This window comes from Myotis lucifugus, unplaced genomic scaffold (assembly GCF_000147115.1).
Source record: "Myotis lucifugus unplaced genomic scaffold, Myoluc2.0 scaffold_502, whole genome shotgun sequence".
Classification (NCBI taxonomy): Eukaryota; Metazoa; Chordata; class Mammalia; order Chiroptera; family Vespertilionidae; genus Myotis; species Myotis lucifugus.
Window position 1 is genome coordinate 57,330 of NW_005871550.1, and position 21,826 is coordinate 79,155.

General features: G+C 42.2%; 1 protein-coding gene across 1 annotated transcript in view; it reads left to right on the plus strand.

The window, feature by feature from the left end:
• Positions 1-21,826, plus strand: part of CD44 (CD44 molecule (Indian blood group)) — a gene marked incomplete at its 5' end in the record, with an annotated part of 53,340 nt that overhangs the window by 27,117 nt on the left and 4,397 nt on the right. The window contains 7 exons of the mRNA XM_014446107.2: positions 1,074-1,202; positions 4,154-4,255; positions 6,328-6,417; positions 7,219-7,413; positions 10,863-10,922; positions 14,812-14,883; positions 16,989-17,067. Of these exons, the coding sequence (XP_014301593.2) occupies positions 1,074-1,202; positions 4,154-4,255; positions 6,328-6,417; positions 7,219-7,413; positions 10,863-10,922; positions 14,812-14,883; positions 16,989-17,067 (727 nt within the window). The remainder of the gene's footprint in view (positions 1-1,073; positions 1,203-4,153; positions 4,256-6,327; positions 6,418-7,218; positions 7,414-10,862; positions 10,923-14,811; positions 14,884-16,988; positions 17,068-21,826) is intronic.

Sequence of the window (21,826 nt, forward strand, 5' to 3'; positions counted from 1 at the left end):
TTTGGCCCTTTTTCCATGTCTGTTTGGAGATTTCTCCTTGATTATACAAGTTTTTCCCCCCTAGATTTATAAAACAAATACATTCTCTATTCTTGAATTGTAGGATTGTGCAAATTGGACTCAAGTCTTGTCACCATGTCTAAGTGAGGCCTGATAACTTGACTCTGTGAGCTCCTATGCATGATTCTTTTGTGTGCATCACAGAAACATTGAAATACACCCTGCCTTGTAAAAGAACATGAGTTCCTTTTAAGAATGATATTCTCACTTGGTGTCAGTGAGAGATATCCCCATGTTTCCATTGGCGATGCGATATGGAATATAATGCATAATGTACTTCCTGTGTGTGGCAACTCCTGAATGCATTCCTGGCAGAGCAACGGATTCAGTGACTGGCTATGTGGTGTGGTTGGTTGTTGCTAAAGGGCTACTGTTGTAATCTTTTCTACCTATACTTCTTCATTGGCACGGGATGAAGCAAAAGCATGTGCTACAATTCTTACATGTCATTTATGCCATAAATCTCATTGTTAAAAGGTAACGCTTCTAAATTTAAAAAAAAAAATGTAATGCTTCTAATGGATTTCATTCATGCTTTTGAGATAATGGCACTTATTTTTATGTTTATCTCATGAGAAGCTGTTACCTGATTCCTTCTCTAACTCACTACCATCCTAATGTGCATTTCACTAGGATGTGGTTGTCTCGGAATGACATCATGTGCTTGGACTCTTATACTTCCTCCTTTGGGGGATGGTGGCGACCTGGCATGGGTCAAGAACTACTTTTTCATCTTCACTTGATGTCTGTAACTCATCTCCTGTCCACTGGAGAGGTCATTAATGCTTTTGTATCCTTCAGTTCACATGCTTCTTGCTAAGAAAAGGAGCATAAATGAACTATACCTGCTAAAACATTCTGTGTTTATGCAACTTCCTGGCCCTCAATACCAGGAAGATGTTTTCATTGTCTTATTCAGATAAAAAAAGTACATTTTTTAAAAAAATCAGTGTATCCCTGGTCTGATGTTAACTAACACTTTGACAATTGCTTGAACTGCATGGTCACACCAGCCTCGGCCCACGACACCCATCCAAATCAGAGAACGACAACACTGAGTGAAGAGGACAGTTCCTGGACTTATTTTTTGGACCCAATCTCACATCCAATGGGACGAGGTCATCAAACAGAAAGCAGAATGGGTAATAGCCTCTGAGCCTTTTTATATTATGTTTTGGCAAAGCCTACAAATGGCTATTTTCCTAGAAATCAGCCCTTGGTTTTAGACCACTCTACTTTCCTAAGAAGGAAATTGAAGTTTCTTCAAAAATTTGCTTCCTTTGTAGAAGTGATATGCCCATTTATCTGAATTTGAAGTGCTGAGCTGAGAGTGAAGAATTTGGCAGGAGAGTTAAAGGAGAATTGATCCTAAAATGAGAGGAGTGAAAGTCATTTTCTCTGAAGAGGGAGCAGTCTCAAGAGTCCTTTTTCATTTACTCCTAAGTGCAGGGCTTTTAAAAGAGTAAAGTGATGGATTCAGGGACTATTTCCACTGTAGACTCAAAGATATAACTTGTCTCTGGCAGAGAAATCTCAGAGGTAAAAAAATTGGTGAGTGCTCCTTCTGAAGAAATAATGAAAAAGCTCAGAAAATTTTATTGTTTACTCTTACCACATTTAGAGATAAATATGACACTCTGTGACCTAAGATTTAGACCACTCATGGCCCTTGATAAATGTTTGTGAATTTCATAAATGGACACAGGATGAAATCTCTGTTTTCTTAAACATCATTCATCTTTACCTATAAGCAATTAAAAAACAGAATTAAATGAGAGAGAGAGAGAATAAAAAAGATACTGGTTGTAGCTCTGTAAGAATGGAGGGTTGTGATTTTATTTGGCCAGTTTTTATATTTAAAAAGAAGTCTTCCTTTATCGGAACAGATGACAACTTTCCCTAGAGAATCCGCAAGAGTTGGTAGCAGATGATGCCCTTTTTCCAGGCTTCACTAACTTAAAGAATCCATGTTCCTTCTTTTTTTTTTTTTTTTAAATATATTTTATTGATTTTTTACAGAGAGGAAGGGAGAGAGACAGAGAGCCAGAAACATCGATGAGAGAGAAACATCGATCAGCTGCCTCCTGCACACACCCTACTGGGGATGCGCCCGCAACCCAGGCACATGCCCTTGACGGGAATCGAACCTGGGACCTCTCAGTCCGCAGGCCGACGCTCTATCCACTGAGCCAAACCGGTTTCGGCTATGTTCCTTCTTATACCCATGAAGAGTTACTCAAGTTTTGTTTTGTTCTTTAGCAAGATGCCTTGGTCACAGAAATGTAACATTCCAAAAAGGGAGATAAACCAAAGAACCAATATGGGGCTGTGAATTATTATTCATAGCATTGCATAATCTGGATCCAAGCTACGAAGGGCATGTATAACATGAACTTTATTGAAATGAGTTCCAAGAGCACAATGACCATGTCTCTTGGTAGTGAATTGAACAAAGTTATCTCCAAAATGAATTGAACAGTTTTTATGGTTTCGTATCTTTAGAACCCCCTAACTGTGTCATTCCCAAATTCTAATGAACAGATATTGCCAAATTACTAGTGATTAAAAACAACATTGGCATTAAATATTGACTAATGTGCAAGGCATTGTGGAGCCACAACAATGTACAATTCATGGTCCATGCTCTTAAGGAACTTAAAAGGTGGATTGGATCTGGTTTTTGGAAAATGGGGGGAAATCCTGGATAGTCAGAGAAAGAAAGTCAGGGAAAGTTTTTGTAGGAAAACTCATATAAGAAGAAGCATAAAGGAAGGAAAGCCAAGAAACAAATTTGTTAGAGTGAACCGATCCACTTGTCATAAAGGATGATGAGTTTGAATGGCGAGGCTGTGGCCATCATGTTGAGTGGCTGAAGTGCCACATGCAGACTGCACACAGTGAAAGAACTTCAGAACCAGTATTAAGTCTCTATACTGATGAACAGAGATTCCATTAAATTGATGAACATGACAAGGACAATCACATTGCTCAAACTATAGAACAGTGTGATACCTCATGAAAGATTCTATTGATATCAGGGAAGGTAAACAAGAGTGTCTAGAGACCATCAACAGACAGGACTTTTTCTGGGAAAATAGCCATTTGGGGTTTTGATTTGGGTTAGCTAGCCTTGCCTCTTTTTTGAAATCTGGGATTTTTTTCCTCCAAAGATCTTGATTTTTCTTTTCTTTTGTATGTAAGGGCTGCAGTGTAGGTATGGGTGCCCGATATTCCATTTTTTTCCCTCTGGAGTCATCTGGAACTGATTAAATCTCTCTAGAGGCAGCAGTGTGGGTGGACTTTGATCGGAAAGCCAACAATAGTGATGGTGTTTATAGGTTATTTGGCCTTTACTTCACTCAGGACTTGTTATTTCAACAGAATTGATTTGTGGTCATCATTAAAAAAGCATTTGTAAATATTTTAGTGAAATTTCTGTACCGCTCAACATTGTACATATTAATTTCCAAAGGCATCACATATCTGTGTTGACAGGATGACTGATTCACTGATATCCATGGCTTCTTATTCCTTGCCCCTGAATACTTCCTGTGGCTTCTACTTAGGTAGTAGTGGGTGATGAGTTTATGTTTCATTGCATGTTCCCTTTATAAAGTGGAAGAGACCAAAGGAGGGAAGAGGGCTGATAAAAAAGTTATTTTGCCAAGTAAGGGTGTGTGTGTGACAGAATGGTGCCTGAACCAGCACACTCTGTCCTTTCTCCATGTGTCAGATCCCATGTGTCTATAAGAAAGGCAATGTGTATGGAGTGGGACAAGTCACACTGGTTTATGTGTGTGTTTCTGCAAGGTTTGAGAGGCCCATCATGTGTTCATGAAGTCCTTTCAGACTCGGCAAAAATAAGCAAAAAATTGTAGCTTTCATAGAACTCAACCTTTCAATGCAAGCCAGTTACTTCTTGGGATCTTTTGAAGAAGCCATAATCTACTCCAATTCTGGAGACATGAATCAGTATGTGCTTTCTTTCCTTTTATCCAGGTTTGAATATAAGAATAATTTGGCTCTAGATCATCAACCACCCTCAGGTAGTGGTTTAGGAAATCCAACTATAACAATGATTTAATTCCTTCAGATATGGACTCCAGCCATAGTACAACACTTCAGCCTTCTGAAGATTCAAACACACATTTGGTGGAAGACTGGGACAGGACAGAACCTCTTCCAATGACAACTCGTAAGGATAACGACACTCAGCCCTTTATTGACTTGTGTTCCTGCTTCAGTTCTTGCTCACACTGGCCCAGATCCAGAGCTTGGTGGTGGAATGGTGTATTTAGTGCTTTGTGGATCAGTCTTTATTTCTTCTATATTTTCTTGGTGGAGGTCTTTAAATGTGATTTTCCTTTATTCTTGGTACTTTCCAGAGTCAATGACTTTATGTTTAAAAAAAAAAAAAAAAGTGCGACTCCATTCAACTTGATTTTCCTTCCCTAAGTAGTTATGGTAGTGTCATCCAAGACCACGGCTAGAACAGTGATTTTTCTATGTTTTAACTGACCAGCCCCTTTTAAAATAAATAAATAAATATATATATATATATATATATATATATATATATATAAATTGATTTCAGAGCAAGGGAAAGGGAGAGTGAGTTATAAACACCCTACTGGGGATCAAGACTGCAACGCAAGCATATGCCGTGACTGGGAATTGAAGGGTGACCTCCTGGTTCATAGGTTGACACTCAACCACTGAGCCACACTGGCTGGGCACTGACCACCTTCTTTTGATTCCCATATTTTCTTCAGTCAAAGCAGAAGAGGGATAGGATTGTTTTAATGGTGGTGAAAAGACAAGTTTGGGACATACAGTCATAGAAAATAGGGAAATCACATCATCCTATAGAAGAGGGGCAAGGCATATTATTGACAATTGACAAAGGTGGCAGGGCCCGGGTACAAAATGAGAACATTTGCTAATGCTTCTTCCTATCACTAAACATCTGGTAGAAGCAATGCTAAACTTCTAACAGCTTTAATTTTCATTATATGTACAGGGCTATCCTAGATATCAGCCTAAAGTCATTCATAATTTCTTGACAGACTATGAAAGAGTTCCAGAATTAAGAGGGCCTTATTTCACTGCTTGCTGCACATAATGGACAGAGTTCTTTATGTGTGCCCTTTAGACAAAGGAAAAAGTCAGCAAGCATGTGTTGACTGTCAGAAATGTAACTAGCACAATATGCATAACCCATGGGCGCAGACAATAGTGCGGTCACTGGGGGAAAAGGGGGACATCTGTAATACTTTCAACAATAAAGATAAATAAATAAAATAATGTAACCAGCACAGTGTTAAGCATTAAATAGGATGCAGATAAGCCAAAGAATGGTCCCGCCAATCGAGGGTCTTGTATTTCCACTTTATGTCCCTGTTGACTTTTGTTCTGATGTTTGGTTTGGGATTTGGTGAATGTTTCTCTCCTGGTTGTAATGTTTACTTGGTGGTGGGGCATGGCTTATGGGTGTGCTTTATGGGGTGCTTGCACCTGTAACTCAGAGGTCAGTACTTTTCTTAGAAGAACACAAAAGAAATTAACTCAAAACAGTCAAAGCGATTCCACATATGGGCAGTAGTTCAACCTCAGATTGCATGGACTACAGTAAGGGCCCTGTGTTTGCCCAGGCAAGCGTTTCCTGGAGTTTCAGCACAGTGATGAGAATCCTCATCCACAGATGAGATCAAAAACCTAATAATAGAGTAAAATGGGAACTTTAATTTAATGTTCTTCAGGAGGGACTAACGTATTTCCTTTTATACATTTGATCTGAGTTACTTGAGCAAGTTATACTAGATGAACTTCTTCCTCTTTTGTGGTTACGATCATACCACTTCTTGACACACAACTGGGTGCTCTTGATTGCTGATGGGAACACTGGGATTCAAACATTACTCTTCCTCTGTGTCTGTGTACTCTGGTTTTCCTTGGTGACTGGAAGCAATGTTACCTTGGGTCAGGATGATCTGGGATAGACATAGTTTTGGCTCAGGCTTCATGTTTGGCACATTATCTTTGTTGATTATATGGAAAAACAAACAAAGGCTCTTAACAGCCAACTAGTAAAACAGAATTCTGTTGTATGTTCTTATCAATCAGATGAAAATGTTATGCACAAGCCTTGGTATTCTTACACTCTCGCCTGTTTAACACTATATATAGCTAGATCCTCTCTGTCAGCAAAATAACAGGATTTGTTTTATGGCTTCAAATTAATGCTGGATTCATCCCTCATTGAAACAGAGCAGAGTCATACTCAGAGCTTCTCTACATCACATGGAGGCTTCGAAGAAGATAAAGACCAGCCAATGATGTCCACTCCAACACCTAGCAGTAAGGATGGCTTCAGTTATGGGTGTCTTTGCACAGTGTCTTTGGTGGAGGTGCATTCATTGGCTGTTGTGCTGTTACTTCTGATTAGAAGGTGTGCTGGTGATGGGCCTCTGATTTTTCTGCGTTGGAGACTTTTTAGAAGCCATTGTACATGAAATGCAACTATATGTCTTAATCTTAAAGGTCAGGTTTCTTAAATTCTAGATTTAAATGGCTTATTTGTGATTTATAATTGGTATAAAGATCTGAATTATATTACTTTCTATTTCCCTCGCATTAATTATAATATTTTGCCATTTATACTCTGGACCATGGAGTTAGTGATTAAGAAGCAGTGCCTTCTGGAAAAGGAAAAAAATAAAGCTTCAGGCCTTGGAATCTTGCATTGGCTATTCCAATCACAGACAGCATATTTACTTTTTAATTCAAAGATATGCTTCCTCCACTTCATTATAGGTGGGTCCAATTGAGTAAGAGCTCAAGATTATCTAGAACCTGAGTTGCCTTCAAGGTCACAGTTGTAGTGGCATAATCCTCACTTTAACAACCCAGGTAGATGTTACAACGAATGTCTTCTCTGGGTATTAGGATCACCAAAATCTCTTCTGTTGAGTGATGTCCAGGTGTTGTCAATTGCAAAATATAGATTCTGTGCAATAGTGTAGATCACACTATCTTTTGCTCTGTGTTCACAAATAACAAGTGGGAAGCTTTTGCAGTAATTGCATGTTTTAAGGACAAGCACACGATGGGTGGTGGCCTTACAGATGTCGGTTCACCATAGACTCCACCTCTACACAGATAGGCATGATGGCGGAGGTGGACATCTTCCTGAAGACTCAGCTACTTCAGTGGGAGGTTATACTCCTCATTCCCCAGACACAAAGGAGTACACAACCCTCATCCCAGTGACCCCTGCTAACACTGAGTCCCCTGGAGTTACTGAAGTTACTGTTGACGGAGATTCCAACGTTAATGTTGATGGTCCCTTGCCAGGTAATGTAGAAAAACAACACATACTTTCATGTTATAGGGGACGTTTTCTGTGTAGGCTGTGATTAGGCTTATTTGTGACTTGGGAAGGGTTTTTAATCATGTCATCATTCTAGTGTAAGTAAACTTAGACTTAATTGAGATTAAGAATGCTTTCATTTGCTGATGTCATTCCTATTTATTCTTGTGACTTGGTTGTTATGGCAGAATTTCTTTCTTTGCCTTGTTTCTGGTCTTGTGATAGATTAAGTTGATCCATGTGAAATTGATAGTTTTGTAGGTCAAAGAAGTTAAATATTAGCTATTTTATTTGATTCAACTAATAACATGCTGCCTATTTAGTAAGGTTTTACCCAACATGTGAATAATTTCCATATACTAATACCTTGACTCTGAATGTATTACCTCCTATTGGTGATGGATTGGTGAATTTTACTTTTAGTGAAGGGCTTGTGGATAAATCTCTAATTATGATGCACACTTAAAATTTTATGATGGAACCAACTATTAATAAATAGGCACTATCTCTCTTGTTGTAGTGGCAAATAGATGGCTGAAGATGACATTCATTTAAGTTGGACATGGACCCAGAATGAGATTGGTTTTCTCAAACAGTCCTCCTTACTTCTGCTTTTTTGTTTGTTTCTCCATTTGCGTTAAAAAACTGACATTGTAGAAAAAGGAACTGGAAAATACCTACTCTGGCTAAGAAACTAAAATCCTCTCCTTCTGGTTATTCAAGTACTTCTTACCACTAAGGCCTATTAAAGATGAGTGATTTTAAACATGCAGTAGTCCCCCCTTGATCCAGGGTTTTGCTCTCCATGGTTTCAGTTACCCATGGTCAACTATAGTCTGAAAATATCAAGTGGACAATTCCAGAAATAATTCATACTGTACATTGTGTGCTATTCATAGTAGTTTGATGAAATATCATGCCGTCCTGCTCTGTCTCCACCTGTGAATCGTCGCTTTGTCCCGTGTAGCCACACTATATATGCTACACACCCTTTAGCCACTTAATAGCCATCTCCGTAATCAGGTAGACTGTCATGTCATTGCAGTGCTTGTGTTCAAGTCACCCTTATTTTACTCCCTAACGCCACATTCACATAACTTTTATTATAGTATATTGTTGTAATTGTTCTATTTCATTATTGTTGTAAAAATTCTTAGTGTGCCTAATTTATAAATTAAACTTTATCATAGGTTTGTATGTATAGGAAAAAAATGGCATATATAGGGTCCAGTTCTATCCACACTTTTCAGGCATCCACTAGGGTCTTAGAACATATTCCCAGTAGATAAGGAGGAACGACTGTAATTTTTTTTTTTTGTAGCATAAGTTCTTTCCCTCCCCTCCCCAAAGAAGAATAAATCTTATGAGAACTCAATATATAAAACAGATGACTGCTGTGGTGACAGAAAACCAGAATGTCACTTGCGTGGCCTCTTTCCTCGGCTGCCCATCCCAGAGATAAGGAGGGACTACTGATAAAGTTTAATTTATAAAAATTAGGCACAGTATGAAATGAACAATAATTAATAATGAAATGGAATTACAACAATATGTAATAATGAAAGTTATGTGAATGTGGCATCTATAATAATAAAAGTGTAATATGCTAATTAGATCGGATGACCTTCTGGACGAAGCTGGGGCTGCAAGGGAAGCCCAGGTCCTGGGTGCCAGAGGGAAGCTGGTGCCAGCAGCCGGTGGAAGGAAGGCCTACTCCTGCACAAATTTCGTGCATTGGGCCTCTAGTTAGTAAATAAAATAAGGGTTACTTGAACACAAGCTTCAAGGAACATAGTCTTAGAAAATACTAACCTTGGCAATATTGGCAAGACAGAACCCCTCACACCCTTTGATTCTTTGTTCAACATGGTTCTACCCTCAATCATTAAAATTTCCAAGTATCATTTTCAGTATTTTTCTGTAGAAGTGAACCTTAGAACATTGTCTAATTTTTCTTAGCAAAATGAGGCCCGTCATGCAACATAATGAACTTAAATTTTAAAGATTACATAGATTATTGTTAGTAAATAAAATGCTTTCTACAAAATTGATATCCATGTACTCTCATTTCTTCTATATTCCATGGTGGTACCAACAGATTTCCATGGTTCTCCATGGATTAAATGGTTAATAAGGGATCCAATTCTCATTTTTTGTTTTCTTTCAAAATTCAAAAAGTGCTCATTTCTTCCAATTTTTCTCAGTCTTTATGCTTAACCTTAAGAATGAAAACATTTGAAATTGTGGTGATGGTGATGGTGTTGTTGTTGGGGGTGGTGGTGGTGGTGGTGATGTTGTTGTTGGTGGTGGTGGTGGTGATGGTGGTGGTGGTGGTGCTGGTGGAGGTGGTGATGGTGATGGTGGTAGTGATTTTGAGGGTGCTGGTCCTGGCATTTCAGCAAATTCTGTTTTTCATTATTCTAACCATGAGCCAAGGAACAAAGTAATGTGTCTCCTCTATACAAGTACACAAGCGATTACAGATCACCTACCTCCATCTTATGGGAAATGGTGGGGATCAGACTATGGCGTTTTCCTTATAGGTACCTTCATAATGGGTAACTATAGCCATTTTATGAAACCATTGTCCTTTTTTGTTTTGTTTTAAGATTCCAGTATAGTTTTGGAAAATGTGTGGGGAGGAGGAGGAGGAAGAAAAATAAGAGTTTCCATATGCTAAATCCAAGATCTGACCTGGGGATCCAGAGTTTAGCGATTCGAAAGCCTTTTGGTGATGGATGTTTGAGAAGATGAATTATATTAACTCTTGGTGTTGAAAATGCAGATTTCATTTTTGAAAAATATTACAATTTGAAACATATTCTAATAACCAGGAATACATTAGTCACACATTAGCTATCATCTCCCCCTTTCCTTTTCACTTATTTTCAGACATTTTCTTTAAATAAGCAGTTGACTTCTTTCTTTGAATTTAACCCCAAGATCTTGTATGCATACCAAAACCCTTTTCTATTTCCTGCCTCGGAGAATACTCTTTAAATGTCTCATGACCTAAGCCACAGAATACATGCATTCCCAGTGATCACATTTGTCATCATTCAAAACATAGAGTCCCTATTTCAAAGAAACAGTATCAAATCCCAACCTCAGACCCGTGAACACATCATGATAATTTTGTTCATGTGTTACAGTTATTGGGCTTCTACCAAAGCCACACTTCCTCTGGTCATCCTGATGGTCTATGCTGGACCAGGTTTCCTAATTTTGATGAAATCTCTAGCCCACTGATCAGTGGATTAAGAAATGAATAGAGATTAATATTGTGGACCCATTCACGGCTCCTTTGCTTACCTTTAAAAGACTAAGCTTTGTGATAAAAAGCAAAGGGCATGAAAAGGCAGACGTGAGGAAATGCAGATGGCAGTGTAACCGGAACACACCGCACTGAACCTTCTCTGATTGTTCCTTACAGAAGATGGAGACTCATCTTCCGACCCCAGGGACCATACCACTCAAAGATCTGGACCAACTGGTGAGTTTGAGCTGCGTTAGTCATTTACTCTCGTCATCATTGAACCTGCTGATTATTAATGAATGATGTTTGAGTCACTGTCTCTCAAAAAGTGGTTCTCAAACTCTCTTAGCATGCGTCACCATTGCGGGAAGGGCTTATTAAACCCCACTGCTGGGCCCTATCCTTATAGTTTCTGATCCTGCATGTCTGGGGTGGAGCCTGAGCATGTGCACTTTTACTAAGTCCCCCGGTGACGCTGGTAAGGCTGGAGCAGGGACTGTGCTTTGAGAACGACTGCTTTGGAGAAAATTCTTCCATCTGACAGGATCAGGGAGAACCTAAGCAGGGTCTCAAGGTAACGTTTCATGACATCAGAGTGGTTAAAAACCTGGGTTTTGGAATAAGAAAGGTTTGCTCCCAGCTCCTCCACATACAAACTGGGGATGTTGCTGAAAGGATCTGAGACTCAATTTCCTAACCAATAAAATAATAATAATAATTGTCATCAAGTCTGGTTTAAAAGACTAAATCAGTGGTTCTCAACCTTCTGGCCCTTTAAATACAGTTCCTCATGTTGTGACCCAACCATAAAATTATTTTTGTTGCTACTTCATAACTGTAATGTTGCTACTGTTATGAATCGTCATGTAAATATCTGATATGCAGGATGGTCTTAGGCGACCCCTGTGAAAGGACCGTTTGACCGCCAAAGGGGTCGCGACCCACAGGTTGAGAACCGCTGGACTAAATAATAGCATACACTGAAGCATTTGATCTGGCCCCCAGCACATGGCATAACAGCTAGAATTTCATCAGAATTTATTGTGTAGTAGGATGAACCCTATCAAACTGCCATTTCTGTAGGTCAATAGTCATATATGAAATTAAACATATTTTATATGTTTCATCTATTATTAACTCACTTGCTCATCCTACATACCCTGTGGCCCACATAAGAAGTACTAGTATCCCACTATTACAGAGGACACCGAGGCTCAGAGCCGCTAAGTAACTTAGCTGAGTTGCCATGACTAGTGAGTTGAGTGGTAGAGCCACGTTTCAAAGCCAGGGGTCTCCTATTGCCTCTCACAAGCACAGTCTAGAGCAGTGATGGCGAACCTATGACACGCATGTCAGAGGTGACACGCAAACTCATTTTTTTGGTTGATTTTTCTTTGTTAAATGGCATTAAAATATATAAAATAAATATCAAAAAAATCCATCTTTGTTTTACTATGGTTGCAAATATCAAAAAATTTCTATATGTGACACGGCACCAGAGTTAAGTTAGGGTTTTTCAAAATGCTGACACCCGAGCTCAAAAGGTTCGCCATCACTGGTCTAGAGAAAGCAACCTGTGGTGACCGTAATTGCCACCCGGCACGCATCAGTCAATGGATTCCTGTTCGCTGTGACTCGGAGCACACTCCTGGAAACATTACTCCAGGCAGCAAAAGTCTGCCACGAAGCAGGTTTCCTGATGACCAGTAGCGCTGGGGCCGCTGAAAGGCTGTGCTGGTGCTGTCTTACCGAGGTGACCCCAAGCATCGGCGGTCCAGGCGCCCCATGCAAGTGAGGTCATCCTTATAAGCTACTGTCCTGCCTTCATACCTACATTGGAAGTAGAGTTGCCTCCAGGCTTACAGGCTCGCACACTTAAAACGCAATGAAGATGGACATTTACATGGTGGTTTTAGTAATAACCTTTTACCTACGGGGACAGGGATGTAGTAGGCTCATCAAAAATGCTTCTAGCCGAAACCGGTTTGGCTCAGTGGATAGACCGTCGGCCTGCGGACTGAAGGGTCCCAGATTCGATTCCAGTCAAGGGCATGTACCTGGGTTGCAGGCACATCCCCAGTGGGAGATGTGCAGGAGGCAGCTGGTCGATGTTTCTCTCTCATCGATGTTTCTAACTTTCTATCTCTCTCCCTTCCTCTCTGTAAAAAATCAATAAAATATATTTAAAAAATGCTTCTAAAGTAAGGACCGAAGTCCAAGGCTCTCTGGAGCGCTGGGGTGGGGCAGTCAACCTTTCCCAACCTCAGTCTCCTTATTAGAAAAAAAGAGATCAGAACACTGGCCTCGGTTACCTCCTGGAGTTCTTGTGAAGAACACGAGGCATCAGGAATTTGAAAGTAACTTAGAAACGACAGGGAGCTGATACTAAAAGGCATGCTGTCTAAAATCAAGAGACTCCAACAACTCCAAGTGCGGTCCATACACCGGCAGCAGAGACACCACCTAGGAGCTGGTCGGAAACGCAGAATCCCCAGCCATCCTGACCTACTGACTCAAGATCCTCCCGCTCCACCTATATTAGGCTTGAGAAGCACTGCCTTAGACTGTTTTTCTCACAGTTAAGGCCGGTCGAATTATCTCTGTGCACACATCTCAGATTGGATCTCATCTCCAACTGAAGGTTCAGTGTTCCTCTTTGCAGAGCGTGCCTTCCGTGCCAGCCCTTCCCTAGCTGCATTTGCAGACCTCTGGGGCGCAAGGCAAGACCTGCTCTATCTAGTCCATCTTCTTGGCTTTTGCTTGAAGTGGGCGGGAGCGGCCTCTTTTGTTTGACTTCTGTGCAGGTGTCTATTGTTCAAACAGGCGGTTCCATCTGGCTGTATACACACACCCAGATCTTTCCTTGCTGGGAGCACTTTTTTGGAAAATAGACATAAAGGGATTATGATCCCCTCATGGCCTCCCTTTCAAATAGCAGAGGCTGCTGTGAGTCAGGGAAAGACCAGTGAGGGTGACTGCACCTCTGAGGTGGTTTTCAAGGCTAGTGATATCCAGTTTAGATGGCCAGTACCCCCTGACCTGTGCAGGTGGACACTGGCCAGTGACCACAGACTCTGGGAGGCAACTGGAGAAAGTGTCTTGGCTCTTTCTGAGGTTTGTCAAGTGAGAAGCCACTGTCACCATGGCATGCGGTATGTTGAAATGGCCAGACATATGGTAAAACTCGAGTTTAACAAAAATGTGAGATTGCGTAAGCAAGAGCCAACCTATTTAAAATAATCACCATAATCAGACTGTGCACAGTCTGAAGTTTGACTCTTTTAGGAGAGCTTGTCACTATAAGCCCAGCCATCTTCATTCATTGGCTGCCCACACGGACTTCCCTGTTTTGTTTTTTATCCTTTGGAGGCCTTCAGGATTCAGCAGTGGAATCCCACTCGGTAGGAGTTCATGTTAGTGGGATATTTTCGTTTTAGTGGGAGCAGTAAAGGAAGCATATAAAATACAAAGAGCCTGGCCAGCTTGGCTCAGTGGTTGAGAGTCGACCTATGAACCAGGAGGTCATGGTTTGATTCCTGGTCAGGGCACATGCCTGGGTTGCAGGCTCCATCCCGAGTAGGGGGCATGCAGGAAGCAGCTGATCAATGATTCTCTCTTATCATTGATGTTTCTCTCTCTCTTTCCCTCTTCCTTCCTCTCTGAAATCAGTTAAAAATATATATATTTTTAAAAAGGAAAACAAACAAAAAAAACCCCACACACAAAGAAAAAGCAGAGCTTATTCATTTGGGTGAGTCTCTCACAGAATGTCTTAGAGTTTCTTTTACAACATGACGCCTCTCTCATTTTGGTGAGCCTCCTGCTCCAACTTGTGGATTCTTTGTCTTGTGATGCTTCCTTTCAGTCTGAGATTTTTATTTGTTTTCTTCTTTTGTTTCCTAGCAGAAGAAACTGTTCATTCTTCAAATACAAAGCATGTTTCAATAATATATTGGCCTGCATCAAACGGAATGTTTCTGGGGAGAGTCTTGTAGCCCTTTATAAATGCCTGCACCTTCAGTGTATAGAGAGCTTTGCAGGACGCAGAGGCTGGCCCCATGTGCTGCTCTGTAAGCCTCCTTACGCCCTCCAAAGCTTGATTGACAGATGTTGTTTTTCCCCTTAGGACACTCCAGTGGGAGTCGAGAAGGTGAGGCCAACACAACCTCGGGTCCTATAAGGAAACCTCAAATTCCAGGTGAGTTTTGAGCTGTGAGGGGAAAAAAAAAATGATGCTAAAAGCAGGTCTCGCTGAATGTCCCAGAAAGAAAGAAGCAACCAGTTTGAAAGCACATTTTCCTAAATGTCCAACCCTTGAAACTGATAGTTCCTCTTTGCAAGCTAAAGATGGATGACAGTAACAGATCGGAAAAGATGGAACGTTCTTTTGTCCCAGGTCCCAAAGCAGGGCCACGTTAGGTCCAAAAGCTTTCTCCTCACATGCATGGCCGCTCAGGGGACTCCATGTCACACCCAGGTCCTGCTTATCGTGGTTCAGTTTCCCCTTTCTTTCTGGGGTTGGGGGTGACATGTGTAACATTCCTCTCACATTGCAGACAGGGTATTGGGTGGAGTGAAAACATTCTTCTGGTCCCCAAAGTGCTTTTTCTTGAGGGACGGTCTTCACTGATCCGGACAAAGTTTCAGAATGTGTTACGTGTGCAGTGAGGGGACAAGACAGCTGGCTCTCCTGAGTGTCAAGACTTAAGTCACTCGAAGCAAATGCTTTACTTGACTTGGGCTCAAAGTCAAGCATTTGTAAAGGGGGGTTAGGATTACAAAAAAGGAAGGGTTTTCCCAAGGTTGCATACTACCCCCCCTCTTCAGAGGTCTCCAAACTGAGCCTCCCGTGGGAAAGGGAAGAATGTGCTGTGGGCCCGGCCCCCTTGCCTCAGCTTGCCTGGGCACAGCTAGAGGCAGAGCACGTGGAGAAGGCGTGGGCTGCCAGGGAAGACTCGATGGGTGGGATGAAATTTGCAATAATCAGGCAGTTGGATTTTCCCCAGCCCCAGTGAGAGGGAATGGGGGGCATCTCAGGGCTAGAGACCCAGGAAAGAAGAGAAGTGCTTCTCTCCTGAGGGTCTCCCCACCTCCTGATTCGTCCCTGCTCCCCAAGCTCACCTAACCAGGGAGAGGTCAGGCAAAGGCAGCGCTCCCTGAGCAGGAAATCAGAGGAGAACCAAGACTCCCAAAGGCGAATGGGCAGTGACTGACTGTCCATCTTTCTTGTTTCCCAAGCTGTAGTTCATTGCGCAGATACACAGCCCACTTGGCAGCTGACTTCATTCAAGTTGTCCAGTCATATTTTAATACTTTAAATCTTGATTTAAAAACATGTGTATAGCATGTTATGAGTCCATGAGTGATGCATTAATTATTGCAGACATTTTAGAAAATGCAACTAAACAAAAGGACAAAAATACCAATCAGTTATCGACCCCACCATCCAGAAGTGCCATGGTTATTTTCAGAGATGACCTTCCTGTCATTTTCAATGTAATTTATATATAAACATGTAATTACACCATACATGCTTTGTTTAGCAAACTACAATTCTCAACTGGGGGGGCCCACAACTTTCCAAGGTGATTACATATTTTCCCCCACATTGTAGTATATTATATAATGAATGAACCCTAATTTATTCAAGCAACTCCTTATTGTTGGATATTAGGTTGTTTTCAACTTTTGCCATTATAAATGGCACAGTAATGAACATCTTCCTAGCTAATTCTAGGTCCTCTAAATTCCTGAAAGTGTAACTGCTGGATCGAAAGCATGTGCAGTTTGAAGGCTTTTGACAAGTTTTGCCAAATGACCCCCCTACCCCGCCCGTGAATGTGCACAAGTTCAACCGTCCATAGGACTGTCCTTTCTCCCACTCACTAGTATATGGCCTCCATTTTTGCTTCTAATCAATGTAAGGTGGGTGCTCTTACATAGGAAAGGAAAGTTCCTTTTAAGGGAAGAATACATTTCCTTCGTCTGGTTAATAACTACACCCAGGGCATCTACAAGTTTCAACAGTTCCTTCTACATTTTTTGGAAACATGTTTCTCCTGGAGGGACTTGGGAATCCTGACTGATGGTGAGGGATTAACACAAGAGGCCGGTTGGACAAACAGCTATAGCAAAATCTCTCTTCTCCTATTATCTGCCTACTGGCTGGGCCATTTGGTCGAATTTATCTGTAGTGCTGACCGTGGTTCTTGTTTGGGCCAGGTCCGTTTTATAAAGTGCATGTTTATTTTCACAAAATGTATTTCCCAAGGTCACAGGTGTCTTTTTCTTCACTCCCACCAGAGTGGCTGATCATCTTGGCGTCCCTCCTGGCCCTGGCTTTGATCCTCGCCGTTTGCATTGCGGTCAACAGCCGAAGAAGGTAAGGGGATGCTCCACGGAACCTTCGACTTGGAAGGGCATCATTGAAACTTGGGCTCTATGTTCTTGCTGCTCAGAGCGTAGCCCTTGCAACCAGCAGCTCAGCACCCTGGGGGCTTGTTAGAAATGCAGAACCTCAGCCCCCCCCCCCCCACCTCCTGTGTCAGAGTCTGTTTGGACAAGGCCTCAGGCATTCATGCGCACGGTACAGGAGAAGAAGCCCTGCTCTGGCATGTAATTACCTGAACCTCCCCTTCTAAATAGTGGTTGAATCTCTTGGGGATCTTAATTGTTATTTTTTTAAAATATTTTTAATTGATTTCACAGAGGAAGGGAGAGGGAGAGAGAGATAGAAACATCATGATGAGAGAGAATCATTGATCGGCTGTCTCCTGCATGTCCCACACTGGGGATTGAGCTGGAAACCGGGCATGTGCCCTGACCGGGAATTGAACCGTGACCTCCTTGCTCATAGGTCGATGCTCAACCACTGAGCCAGCTGGCCGGGCGATCTTAATTATTTTGAGATTAAATCCCGTGGAGACTCTATCTGATGAAAATTATGAAATACCTCACCAAAAAGGCATAAAATGATATATTCATTTATTGATTTATTAAACCAAATATTTATTAAGTGCATTCACAATGCACAAAAACACCATATAAAGATTCAGGGATTGGTCATCTCCTATCTGATGCCCATGGAGCTTTCTAGAACCCTTACTTAAAACAGGCATTGAGTCTGTGTGTTAATTTTGTAAGGACACTGTTTTCTATTTTGTGGACACAGCAGTTGAAAGGATTCAGATCTTGGCCTCGGAGAGCTCCCTGGCAGTGTGGTCTATGAAATAATGAAGAACTCCCTGTAGGAAAGTCTGAATAAAGACAGACAAATCCCTAGAACTGACATGGGGGCTGTTTTCATCAAAGGTTCCTCTCCCTCCATCCCTCAACCAAGGCCGATTGTTTCAGCAACTATTTAAACAACATATATTCCTGGTTGAGCTGTGACCAGGCTCCAGAAATAAAGCCACTTCAAGTGAAATGAAGGAAAATAGTCATTCTAGCAACAGAAGAAATGAACTTAGACAAGGATACTCCACAAATACGAGTCTCAATTTCCTGTTTAAGACACTTTCAAGATGCGTTTTTGCTCTGAGCATATGCTCGGGAACATTAAACCTTCTGGAAATGTCTCTTGAGAGTTCTTTAAGATAAAATAATCTTATTTCCAAGCGAGGGTCCCCTTTATTGTATCACTGAATCATCTAATAGGCCAGAAAAATGCCCCCGGGGTTGGGAGAAGACCTGGAGAAAATGATCGAATCCTTCTCATTGGCTTTTGGAAAACAGCAAATACCTAATTCCACTGCTGTAGGGGCCCAGGAAGTATCTCTAATTATCCGAGGAAATTAAATAATGCCGTCTGACGCTACCAGTTAATAAAAGTGCTCTATTAAAGTCGAAGAGCTGTGTTGCTCTCTGTACCTTTGAGGGCGCGATAAAAATAGTCGTGGCAGTTGATTGTATAGGGAACAAAAACTAGGAAAGGAAATCTGAAAGCCCTCCTGGAAGTCTCCTATGACTAAACGGAAAGAGACTTTTTTATTTTTAGTTGAATTTAAATAATGTGACTTGAGGGACCCCTTACAAAGAGTCTTTATACTTTCCCTCAGCGTCCTTGTTTTCTCTAGCGTTACTTTTGCTCAGTTAAATGTGAATTTCCTATTGTTGGAAATCAGTCCTTTGCCCCAAGCCTTAGAATGCACGGCCACTGCTCACAGGTACAGTCCATGAGCTTTGCACGTCACCATGGAAACGTGGCCCCTGGTGCTGTGGATGGGGGAGACCTCAAAGAAGCATCTCAGCTGTCCCTGAGAGCAGCCGGAGCTCCCGCAGTGCAGCTGGTTAGCTCACACTTCGCTCCCCCATCATGTGAGCAGCAAGAAGGGCCCCATTGCACCCTCCCCCTCCTCCCAAGGCCAGCAGTCACCCTAGCAACGGGCAAACAGGGACACTTGGGATCCAGCACAGCACGTATCTCACCAGGAAAGTAGCTGCCTGGGCGCCGTAAATTACCATGTCCTGATCTGATAATCAAAAACAGATTTGCCAAGCAACTAAAGAACGGTTATGGCTTCGCAGGCCCCTTCATGTGTGCTGTGTTTCTGAAGTCGCCAGCCTTCTAATCCTCTTAAAGGCTGGGCCTTTCTGCTTTGAGCATTACATTTTAGGGAGACACAGAATCCTGTTTTCATCAAAGAAAGTTTGGTTGAAAGCAGGGAACTACAACAGGCATTTCTTTACTCGGCAGACATCTTTTGAGGGGCGGGCTATGACCGTCAACCCTGGCAAGGAGAAAGAGAAGATTAAAAACAAAAAGTATCATCCTTTCCCTAAAAGAATCTTGAGGTTCAGTGGCAACATTGGCCTGTTGGATGGGACTCAGCTGACATGTATAGAGCACATACTCTGTGCCAGGCACTGTCGTATGAATTATGGTTAAAAGATAAAAATGGAAAAGCATTAGTCACTGAAGTTGATGTTCAAGGGTTGGCCACAGGTGTCCATGACAACGGCATCTGTGAATCATGTCATCTTAAAGATGCTTATGTGGGGGTCCCGTTATTCCATTAGCTCTTTCCATCCCCATCATAACCCACATCACCTTTTCTTGCTGTTCTTCATGTAACCAGAGTCGCTGAATTGCAAATTACAATGAAAATTGTACTTTATTCACTGTCCTTAAGAGAAAACTATGGTTTTAGGAGTCAGTTGGGTTGTTATATAGTCATTGAGGCTTAAGGGAAGAAGTTAGGTCCTTTCCCTTACAGAATGTATCCGATTTGTACAAAGAGGAGAAAAATGATGACCAGGAAAGGCTTCACCAAACAGGAATGATTCAGGAACGTTTCTACACCGACTGCAGAAAAGGCCTTCGCCAGATTTCACTCTCAAGGAGATAATCCTCTTTCCTGTAGACCCCAGTGGGCCGCCACCACCCTCTGTGTGGCCGGTCCTGCCTTCCCTTAAACTGCAGCCTGGCTCCCTAATCCCTGCTCGCCCGACCTTGTTCCACCCTGGAGAACACAGCCGCCCCGCAGAGCTTTCTGCGATGACGGAAAGATTCTACATCTGTCCTGCCCGATCCACAACCACAAATCCTGGGGGCGACTGAGCACTCCACATGTGGCTAGTGCCACTTAAAGCGAATTTTAAATTTTTATTTATTTTAATTCGTTTAAATTTCAATAGCCACATGTGGCTAGTGGCCCAGCTCTAACACAAAGCACAATACAGCTCTAAAATAGCTTTAAGGATTGTCAGATAGAAGAGACATAAGGTCGGTTGTTAAATTACCCCCTAAAGAAATTCCTCTGTGCCCTAAATGTACGTGCCCTCCCTCCCCGTGCTCACCCCATCACCCAGCCTGCCCACCCTCTCCTGGCAAGGCTCTAGCCTGGGTCTTTCCACATCATGTGGTCACTGTGTGCACAGCTAATGAAAGGATTTCAAGGCAAGGTGGAGTTTGGTGGAGATCTCTGACCTTTGGACTCAGAAAATCCTAAAGTCGTAGACACCATCGTTCGGCCATAGCTGGCGATGCCATCTCAGATGACAGCCTTGACTTCTGGGATCAGTCTCCAGTTTACACAATGAGAAGGCTGGGCTGGATGACCTCCCAGTCCCTTCAGTGCTGATGTTCCTGTTAAAATTTCTCCAAGAAGAATGAAAAAATTGGGACTTGAATTTTTAAAGTGCTTATGTAGATGCCTGGAGCACAGCATACTGGGCTGGGTTATTTATGAGAATCCTCCTGCCCTCCTGAAAGAACTCAGGCAGGTAACAGACGCGTAAATCCACAGGGAAACGTGGGCAGGACAAGGCCCAAGCCCTACAGGTCAGATGGCCTCCACTTTCAACACCAGCTTTGTCTGCGTGAAGAACATGAATCCTCACTTCACCCTAATGCCCAAGCATTTTATGCTTATAAATCACTTTCCTGCAGTATTTCATTCAACTTCTCAAGCACCCGTTACTTTAATGAGACACCTCTCTTTCAAAGAACACCGGAAATACCACCTGAGAATCTAGAATAGCATGAGCAGCGTTCCACCTTCAGCTTTTAAGTCACCTTCATGGTAATGTAACAAGGTGGTGGAGGCAACCAGAGAAGCAAGCAAAACCTATCTTCTGTGGTGCTCATTATATTGGCAACCACAGCCAGTGATTCTTAAAAAAAAAGATTGTAGAGAGAAAAGGAGGGAGAGAAACATCAAACATCGACACGAGAGAGGAACATCAATCAGCTGCCTCCTGCACGCCCCCTACTGGGGATCGAGCCCACAACCTGGGCATGTGCCCTGACTGGGGATGGAACCCTAGACCTTTTGGTGCACAGGCCGATGCCCACCCAACTGGGCCATACCAGCCAGGGCACAGCCAGTGATTCTTGAACATCTACTGTGTTCCAGATACTGTTCCAAGTGCTTATCCACGGCTTTGGTTTCCTCACTCAAAATGTTTGTAAAAGCAGCAAATAAAACACTCACAGATGCATGTATTGCAGTACCAGGCTCTGTGCTGAGGGCTTTCCACACCTTGTGAAGGTGGTACTCTTACTAGTCTGATGTTACAGGGAAGCAAGCTGAGGTTCAGAGAGGGTAAGTGAGTTGCCCAGGTCACGCGGCAGTAACGTCTCAACACCACGCCTCCCGAGCCCCGTTCTTGTCTATGTGGACAGCATCCATACTCCCAGT